Raw genomic sequence first — 10,663 nt, forward strand, 5'->3', positions numbered from 1 at the left:
GAATGGCTGCTTGCGAGTTTTTAAGACCCCTTGCACTTCTCAGAGGAGCCTTGGTGGCACAGTAGTAAAGCTCTCAACTGGTTCAAACCCACCAGCCACTCCAAGAGATAAAGATTTACAGCCTCGGAAACCCTGTGTTGTTGTTGTTGTTAGGTGCCGTCGAGTCGGTTCCAACCCATAGCAACCCTGTATAGGGTTTCCAAGGAGGGAGCAGCTGGTGAGCTTGAACTGCCAACCTTGCAGTTCAAATGACTTTGCAGTCTGGTGCATTAACCCACAGCGCCATACCAGGACTCCTTTGGAAACCCTATGGAGCAGTTATATTCTGTCATACAGTCACTATGAGTTGGAATAGACTGGACAGTAGTGGGTTTGTCCTCACGTGGCACTGTAGGATAAGCACTGGATTGTTAACTGAAAGGTTGACTGTTTAAACCCAACTCCTTGGAAACCTTATACAGGGTCACTATGGGTCAAACTCGAGTTGACAGCACTTGACAACAACAACAAAGACATTCAACAAACTAGAAGGTAGAACAAAAACAGTAAACAAGGTATTACACAGATTACCTGCTATGTCCCATGAAACTATGACCCTAAATGTCCAAGTCCCAGGAAATGTTTGATTGTACATAGCAGCCTCAGTCACTGCTCTTTTTTTATGTTGTTGCAAATATATTCATCACACAATTTTTGCCAATTCAGTTTTTTATAGGTGTATAATTTACAGGTGCACCTTTACACTCACTGTGATTTTTCCATCACTGTAAAGGAACACCCAGTACATACTGAAGCATGGCCTACTAGCAGTAATGCCTTTCTGTTGTTCTAATGAAAGAGCTTGATGTGGTATAAGGATCTGGAAGAAGCAGTACTGGGTGTAATTGTACCAGTGTCAGATAAGCTAATCAGGGGGATCTTCTTATTTTCTATATTAACAATGGTCCCTCATCATTTTAAGAAAAAAAAAAAACTTCAAACATAAAATCCTAAAAGGACATGGTAAAGATCTGTCTAAAATAACTAACCTAGAGCAGAAGCATTCATTTTTTTCAAGATACAAACAAAACTACCCATTGCCACCTAGTCAATTCTGGTTCGTAATGACCCTATAAGACAGAGGAGAAGCACCGTAAGTTGTTCTGTAAATTCACAGAAGCAGACTGCCACATCTTTCTCCCCCAGAGTTACCTTTCGGTCAGCAGTTAAGTGCTTAACTACTCAGCCAGACTTCTTTCAAGGTTAAGTGCTGTTAAGTGCATTCCAGTTAGTTCTGACTCATAGTGACCCTGGATAGCGCTTCCAAGGGTTTGGACCTCTAGGTTAGCAGTCCAGCGCTGATCCTACAGCGCCACACCAGGAGTCCATTATGATGATAGCAGTGATCAATTAACAAAAAAAATCCTTAATTCCAAAAGCATGATCCTAATATGGTAAATCCCTAACTGTGATTCATTTGAGGCCTGGTGTGGCATTGTACGATCAGCACTGAGGACTGCTAACCACAAGGTCAGTGGTTCAAACCCACAACTTGCTCCTTGGAAACCTTATACAGGGTCACTATAAGTCAGAATCTACTCAACAGCACTTAACAAAAACAGTGATTGATTTAGAACAGTGTTTCTCAAAATGTGATCTGTGGACCATCTTCAGAATCACCTGGAGTACTCACCTGAAATACAAAATCCCAAGCTGATATAGTTGTCTTAGAGTAGAGCCCAGGTAACTATTTTTTAAAGCTAATAAACCCAGGTAGTTCTTACACATATTTCAATTTGTGAATTACTAATCTCGAGAATTTGGAAGTCAGAGGGGTACTGTATGGTCACTCACATACTGGAAGAAAGAAGAGCTCCAGAGCCGCTCCCTGGGTTCAGTCACCAGTTAGATTATCTGGAGTTAAGGCTGTATGGAAATGGTCAATCTAATTTATACTTAAATTCTTTCTAAATTCTATAGACACTAGAAGACATTCATTAAAAACACAGTTTTTATTAAAATAAGCTTATTTTTTAGTATCTTTATATACTCTAAAGATAAAAATCAGAAGGATGGAATTAGATTATGGAATACATTTTTCTGAGGAGCCCTGGCAGCGCAGTAGTTAAGCGCTTGGCTGCTATCCGAGAGGTCTGTCATTCAGACCCACCACTCCTTCATAGCAGTCTGCTCCTGTAAAGATTACAGTGTAGAAAAACCCATTGGGCCATTCTGCTCTTTCCCATGGGTCACTGTGAGTTGGAATAGACTCGATGGCAAACAGTAACAGTGGAGTTTTCTAAAAGATCTTCCAGTTCAACAAACCAAAGATAACACTTAAAAATTCTTTTTTATGTGCTTCCAAATACTCTGGATTTGAGGGATGGGTTATATATTGAAACAAAAATAGCCATTTTTTGATGATTGTGAAGGCTGCATGGCAGCAACATGGAGGGTTCACTAAATTATTGTCTGTACTAAAAACATATATATTCAACAATTAAAAGCTTAAATTTTTTTTATTTATCTGATCGGAAGAAATGGAGAAAGGAGGTCAGTGTAAGGTTATAGAGAAGTTAGAACTTTTTCAGGCAGTACTGTTAAAGGTGTAAATTCATATGATCTTTCTGAAGGGTGGCTTATACATAGATAACAAGGATCTTGTTGTTAAGTGCCATCCAGTTGGTTCCAACCCATAGCGACCCTGTGTAGTGTTTCCAAGAAGCTACTAGTGAGTTTGAACCGCTTGCCTTGTGGTTCAAACCGACCTTGTGATCCAGTGCTTTATCCTATAGCATCATACCAGGACTGTTGAAATGCTTGTTATATTTTATACGTCTGCTTCTGTGTCTTAGAGAAATAATCAGGTACCTCTGCAAAGCTGTATGTTCTAGCGGCAAAGAGTTGGAACCTAAATTTCCCAATAAAAGGATTAGTTAGCAGATCATGACACATGTTCCTAAGTAAGATTCAACCAGCTATTAAAATATCATAACACAGATAAGAGTTTGTGATGTTATTAAATGAAAATCAGGTTATAAAACACTATGTGCAGTAAACACATGAAGTACTTATTCAACCAGTTGTTGTTGTTGTTGTTGTTAAGTGCCATCGAGTCGGTTTCGACCCATAGCGACCCTGTACAGGGTTTCCGAGGGTGTACATCTTTACGGGAGTAGAAAGCCTGATCTTTCTCCCGCGGAGCAGCTGGTAGTTTCGAACCACTGACCTTAAGGTTCGCAGCCCGATTCGTAGCCACTACGCTACCAGAGCTCCTTTATTCAACCAGTAAGAGAAATGAAATCTTGATACATGCTACATTATGGGTGGAGCTTGAAGACATTATACTGACTGATGTAAGTCAATCACTAAAGGACATATACTGCAGGAGCTCCCATATATAAAAAGACTTTTGTGGGAGGCAGAGAGAAAGAGTGGATTATTTCTTAAGGAGTACTGAATTTCAGTTTATGGTGATGGGAAAATCGTATAAAGGGTAGGACTGCACAGCCAATTCACATAATTGCTGTCAATAGCTGTTGTTAAGTGCTGTCAAGTCAATTCTGACTCATGGTGACTCTGTATAGGGTTTCTGAGGAGCAGCTGGTGAGCTTGAACCACCAACCTTGAGATTCAAACTGACCTTGTATTCCAGCGCATTAACCCACAGCACACCAGGACACCATCATTTCGATTCTCACAGCGACACTATACACAAGAGAACAAAACACTGCCCAGTCCTGTGCCATTCTCACAATTGTTACATTTGAGCCCATTGTTTTTGCCACCGTGTCAATCCATCTTGTTGGGGGTCTTCCATGGGGGTCTTCCTCCATTTTGCTAAGCATGATATCTTTCTTCAGGGACTGGTCCCTCCTGATAATATGTCCAAAGTATTAGAGACAAAGTCTCACCATCCTGATTTCTAAGGAGCATTCTGACTGCACTTCTTCCAACAGAGATGTGTTTGTTCCTCTGGCAGTCCATGATACTTTTAATATTCTTCTCCAGCACCATAACTCAAATGCATCAGTTCTGCTACAGTCTTCCTTATTCATTGTCCAACTTTGTATATTCATATGATTTGATTTAAATATACCTTACCTTAGTCCTCATACTGATATCCTTGCTCCTGAACACTTTAAAGAGATCTAATGCAGCACATTTGCCTAATGCAATCAATCCTTTGATTTCTTAACTGCTGTTTCCATGAGTGTTGATTGTGGATCCAAGCAAAATGAAGTCTTTGACAACTTTGATCTTTCTCCATTAATCATGATGTTACTTATTGGTCCTGTTGTGAGGATTTTTGTTTTCTTTACATTGAGGTGCAATCCATACTGAAAGCTGTGCTCTTTAATCTTCATCAGTAATTACTTTAAATCCCCTTTGCTTCCAGCAAGCAAAGTTCTACTATCTACATATAACAGATTGCTAATGAGTCTTTCTCCATTCTTGGTGCCAGTCTTCATATAATCCAGCTTCTTGGATAATTTGCTCAGCATACAGATTGAATAGGTATGGTGAAAGATTACAACTCTGGCACACACTTATCCTGATCTTAACTGTTCAGTAGCCCCTTGTTCTGTTTGAATGACTTCCTCTTGAACGTTATACAGGTTCCTCATGAGCACAATTAAGTATTCTAGAATACCCATTCTTCACAATACTATCCATAGTTTGCCTTGATCCACACAGTCAAAAGCTTTTGCATAGTCAATAAAGCACAGGTAAACATCTTTCTGATATTCTCTGCTTTCAGCCAAAATCCACCTGATATCAGCAATGATATTCCTTGCTCCACATTATCTGAATTCATCTTGAGTCGCTAGAAGTTCCTTGTGAATGTACTGTTGCAACCATTGTTTAATTATCTTCAGCAAAATTTGACTTGCATGTGATATTAATGATATTGTCTGATGGTTTCCACATTCTGCTGGGTAGAAAATGTAGAGCTCTCTTTACTTTTATCACATAGTCCCTACCTTGATCTTTTTCTTCTCCACCAAAAAGCCTCTCCACACTCTTGCCATTTTATATTGTTGTTGTTAAGTGCCGTGGAGGCAGTTCCAACTCATAATGGCCTTGTATGAGGGTTTCAGCCACCTCATACAAGGTCATTTAAACCACCAACCTTGCGGTTCAAACCAACTTTTCAGTCCAGTGCTTATCCTGTAACATCATATCTGGACTCCTATTTTGTATTTTTTGTTGTTGTTGTTGTTCAGTGTTGTCGAGTCGGTTCCAACTCATAGCATCCCTGTATGGTGTTTCCAAAGAGCTTCTTGTGGGTTTGAACTGCTGACCTTGTACTGTTGTTAAATTCCATCAAGATAACAACCCTGTGTAGGGTTTCCAAGGAACAGCTGGTGGGTTTGAACTGCCGACCTTGTGGTTCACACTCAATGTTAATACAAACACCACACCAGGAGACCTTGTATTAGCAGTTCTTAAATAAAGGCAAGTTAAATATATCTTCCTTGAAGCTGAGAAATGACTCCTCAACCTATAGTTAATTTTATATAAATTTGAGGTTTCTTGTTACATATGATATGAGGGTGCAGTGTTTAAATTACAATAACTAAATAGAGCAAAAGGAAGCTATAGCTTTCCAAACAATTGGGAATTTGTGGTTCCACTGCCATATCCTTCCTTTATAATAGTCAGGAAGAAAGAAGATGCATGTTCCATATTATTTCTTCAAAAGGGCCTGATGAAAAACAGAAAGCTATTAACTGACTTCATTTAACACTGGGAGCTATAAATCATGTGTTGTAATGTCATGATAGGATGTTGCATCAGAACGTGGCAGTTGTAGTGACACAGTGGGTATCACAACCCTGGGGAGGTCTTTCTGGTGCTCATTGCTCTTTTCATAAAAATTCATCTCCAAGTTTAAATCCCTTTGACTCTTCCAAGGAGGATGGTGTCAACTTAATTCACAATTGACCTCACTCTAATTTGATTCTCCTGGTTTAGGGCATGGGGATCTCTTTTTAGTCGAAGGTTTGCGTGAGCATACATCATACAGAGATTCCCGCATCCCTTTTCATTTCTCTTACCACACTCAAGCAGGGAAGTGCTAAAGTTTCTTTACTTCTTCCTGAAAGTCTTTTGGGAAAGCTGGGAGGCATTATAGCAAAACTGTAATGTCTTTATTCTCAGAACCGTTAGTTTTGAAAGTGTATGTAATATTTCCTGAATATTTCACTTTTCCTTTAGTTCAAGAGTTGAAAGGTAATAAATGACTAGGAATCTGTCCCTGAAAAATAAGGTTGAAGGTTGATAGTTATGCTGAGTGTTATGTGGAATATACATCAGCAAGATTCTTAAAAGTTCAAATAGAATGTTTAGTACCTAACTTTTTTAATAAATTGTGTTTCTTTTCTTTTTTACTGTTTTGCTTTATTGTATGAGAAGTTTATTCATGGTGTACAGGAGAAAGTAATATAGTTACAGAATATCAGAATAAAACTTTATATTTAAAATATAACCTCTTGAAGACAAGGCTGATGTCTTGATTATGTTAGTGGAAGTGATAGCACATATACAGATGATAGAGCTCTTGGGGTTATAAGGGAACTTAGTCAAAGAAATCTCAGATGATATAAAGAAATCACCTTTACTACTGATAAAACTGGCTTGGGAGAATGTGATTTAGATGTGTGGCAGTGAGTTTTCCAGTATTGAATTCTAGAATGAGTCAGATTTGCCTACCTAGTAACAGGTAGCATTTTACCTCCACTGAGCTTCCCACATGAGGGTTTCCCCCTGTAAAACTCCAGGGATGAAAGGGCAGAGGCTGGGTCCCAAAGAGAGGAAAGGGGCTGAGCAATACATGGCATTTCTTTCTCCTGTTCCCTGGTGGAAGAAGTCACCCTCTCTGCTGGGGAGGAGTGAGGAGGGAAGGCAGATATGTAATACATGACTGACATGCCTGCCACACAGGAGAAAACATGAGTGGGAAGACACATTCTTGCGCAATCAGTGGGTGGTAGGTGTTTGGTGGTCTTTGCAGTATTATTAAAGGATGGAGACTTTTAAGAAATTTTAATGATTTGTAAAACATTTTTATCATTTACAGAATTTGGGAAACAGCTATCAAGATAGGGGGATAGTATGTGTGATAGAATATGGTCTTCAAGTCCATATCTTCTAAAGTTACACACTGAAATACTTTCAGGGGAACTGATAAAATGTTTGGACTGACTTCAGAATAATCTGTGGATGAGAGTGGTATAATATAACAAGGTTGTTTGTGATGTGTTCAGTTGCTGAAGTTAGCTAATGGGTCCATGGGGTTCATTATATAATATATAAAAGACTCCATTTGAATCTAAACTTCAGGGAAGCACTGGAAAAAATGGCAGTTATTGTATCTATAAATGCAAGTGGATCAAGGTATCTTCTTTAAACATGAAACATTTGCTTGCTTGGTGTGTAGGTGGTCATCCCCCTAGTTAAGTATATTAACTTGGATTTTGTTTTTAACAGCTTAGGTGTCTAAAAGGCCAGAGAGGCTTCTCGGGCCAAGCCTCTTTTGATGGAATCCACATTGTCAACCATTTCATGGGAGATGATGAATCATTCCATTCCTCTGATGAAGACTTCATAGATAATTCCTTACAAGAAGGTGGCATTGATTTTCCTTCGCACAGAAAATCTGACCCAATGTCTTTGGATCCCACTGTGGGAGATGATAGTGAGAATGAAACAGAAGACAGTGTGTTGGAGACAAGAGAGAGCGATCTAGTGGTTCAGAAGCAGCATCCTCCAAGAAGAGAATCATACTCAACCACTGTCTGACTATCACTGTGATCTAGATTGTAGATTTCTTTAAGGGATCAGTTATCATACAATTAGGGGCTTGGGGAACATACCTGTTTCATATGTACATATATATATATATTATATATTATATATTTTACAATCTTATTTGCCTTTTTATCTTTGCCAAATGTTTACCTTTGACTTAACCATTGCCATAAAGTAGACTGAGATGTGGTTAATGGGTAAAATAAGGTTCTAACAGTATTACTGAGTATTAATGCTCTTTGTTTAGAAAATGCAACAATATCAATATGAACCATTCTGAAGTTCAGAAGTATAGAATATTGAATTATCCTCAGACAACTGTTCTTGTGCAATATTTTATGCTCAGTGAACAAATTGTATATTTGTGATTATCAATTTATTTTCAGGATGGCTGTCCTCAAACATTTGACCAAGATATACTTCTGATTTACCTTGTTTTACGTTTGGGGAATTTTCCTTTTTCTATTTAAATGATAGTTGTTTCAATAGGTCACTAAAAACTCCCAAATATACAGCCTTTTTCTGTATAATTTTACAAACACTAATGGTTCTCTGTCTTGACAGTTTAAAATTTTGTTTTAATTTCTCATTTTTCTGTGCATATGTTGCTTACTTCTAAGAGTAGTAGGTAAGATAACTACAGCTGTATCGTTTATTTGTATATATTTATAAATCTGCACCATCCATCATTGACCATCATTTACTATGTTGTAAATGACTGCTTCCAGCATTCTAACAGGACTTCTGTAAATAATAGATTAAAACAAAACCAAATACTAATATTTTAATAGCTTTAGTATTTTGCGTAGCATTCAACCCTAACTTAACTGATGCTTACTCAGAAACACTGATGAAATCTCTTACATCATGTATATGTAACTGATATATTTTTCATGATTAAAAAAGTTATAGTCATATTAGTGCTAATATTCTACTTAATTTAAGCAGTGGTCCAACAATTATATTTGCAAATAATCTATAAGCATTATCTTCAGATCCTCTAGTTTCTAGTCTATATAGAGAAAGCCATAAAAATCCTTTCCTACTAATTCTTCCTTTTTTATTATTTAGGGTTTTTATTCCTAGAAAGGTGAATGACTATTATGGATCAATTGGAGGAATTGATTTATACAAATTAAATTATAGAAATTACACTTACACTCTGGAAAGACAATGGGAATGTGTTGGCTGGATGCTTTCTTCTGCTATTTTTGTCAGAGGCCTATGGGGGAAAATAGATATGAAGGATAAGAGGAAAGTAGAATTTCATATGTACGGAGCTAGACTTTTGCACAATATGTTGCATGCGGAAAGAAAAAAAATTATATGATGAAATGGAGAAGAGGCAAAAAAGTAGTTTTTATATCTAAAGCCAGGAGTAAAACTTACGGCACATTATGGACTAATCTTTTAACCCTTTGTAGTTATTTGTTTGCCTGAGAAATGAGATTGAAAACATGCCTGCTATGGCCATAGCACTAAATTCTAGTGGTTAAGTAAATTTCCCCAGGTCACAAGTTAGTAAGCCAAGATTTTAATCCAGATCTCTGAGATACCAAAGCCTTTGAGAAGATTCAGCTAATGAATTTCTCAATGCCCATCTCTTCTGACTATGATTTAAATAAATTTGATTTAACTGTTTCCTGTATGTGTGTATGTTATTGTCCTGGTGTGGCACTGTAGGATAAGATAAGCACTGTACTGCTAGCTGCAAGATTGGTGGTTCAAACCCACCAACTACTCCTCGGAAACCCTATACAGGGTTGATGTAAGTCAGAATCAACTCTACAGCACACAGCAATAATATATACACACACATACATACGTAGATACGTAGAGCTTGAATGTAGACACTACTCTTAGAATAGTCTGACTGCTGCCTGTGGGCTTCTCTTCTGGATTCTGTACAGTCAGCCTAGAAAGCCATTCGTGCCCAGGTAAAGTGAAATGATCCACAGCCACTTTATTACTATGATACCACCGCTCCCATCTGGCCCAAATCCAGCCTGCTGCCCGTTTTTACATGCCTAGCAAACTAAGACTAGTTTTACATTTTTAAATAATTGAGAAGAAAATCAGAATATTATTTTGTAACACATGAAAATTATGAAGTTCAAATGTCCATGTTCATAAAATGTTATTGCAACACAGTCATGCATATTGGGGCTGCTCTTGCCCTACAGCTGCAAAATTGAGTAGTTACAACAAAGACGATGGCCCCAAAGCCAAAAATATTTTCTACCTGGCCTTTTATAAAAAAAAATTTTTTTTAAAAGTTTGCTGACCCTTGATCTAGATACTCTAAATATAGGTTTACTTCTTTAGCTTGACACAACTGAAGAACAAACCACTTTTTTTTTTTAATATTGATCTAAAGAATTGGAATTGGAAACCTAAAATTTTCTAGATACACAGAATGGAAAAGACACCAGCCGCTTTACATGATGAAATCTTTGATTTTATAGAAAAATTTGGGAGGACATCTGAAGGAAAAGAAAAATAGGAAAGAATTCCAGAATCTTAGCAGAAGTCCTGTTGTGGTGCTGTGGGTTAATGCGCTGGGATGGACTGCAAAGTTGGTTTGAACCTCAAGGTCGATGGTTCAATCTCACCAGCCACTCCTCGAAAACCCTATTCAGGGTCACTATGGTTGGAACCAACTCAACAGCACTTCACAAAAACAGCACAGTCCAGGAGTCCTGGTGTAGCACTGTAGGATAAGCACAGGACTGTTAACTGCTAGGTCAGTGTTTCAAACCCACTCCTCAGAAACCCCCTACAGGGTTGCTGTGAGTCAGAACTGACTCAGTGGCACATAACACCACCACCAAGCACCATCCTTTAAAGCATGCAGCATTGACCTTCAAGG

The 10,663-nt window shown here is 38.1% G+C and overlaps 1 protein-coding gene across 1 annotated transcript in view; it reads left to right on the top strand.

Annotated features, from left to right (window-relative positions):
* Nucleotides 1-8,229, top strand: part of EVI5 (ecotropic viral integration site 5) — a 293,650-nt gene extending 285,421 nt beyond the window's left edge. Inside the window, exon 18 of the mRNA XM_006830964.1 lies at nt 7,474-8,229. Within this exon, the coding sequence (XP_006831027.1) occupies nt 7,474-7,785 (312 nt within the window). The 3' untranslated portion in view covers nt 7,786-8,229. The remainder of the gene's footprint in view (nt 1-7,473) is intronic.
* Nucleotides 8,230-10,663: the final 2,434 nt, after the last annotated feature.

The sequence above is a fragment of the Chrysochloris asiatica genome, unplaced genomic scaffold, assembly GCF_000296735.1.
Source record: "Chrysochloris asiatica unplaced genomic scaffold, ChrAsi1.0 scaffold00002, whole genome shotgun sequence".
NCBI classification, from domain to species: Eukaryota; Metazoa; Chordata; class Mammalia; order Afrosoricida; family Chrysochloridae; genus Chrysochloris; species Chrysochloris asiatica.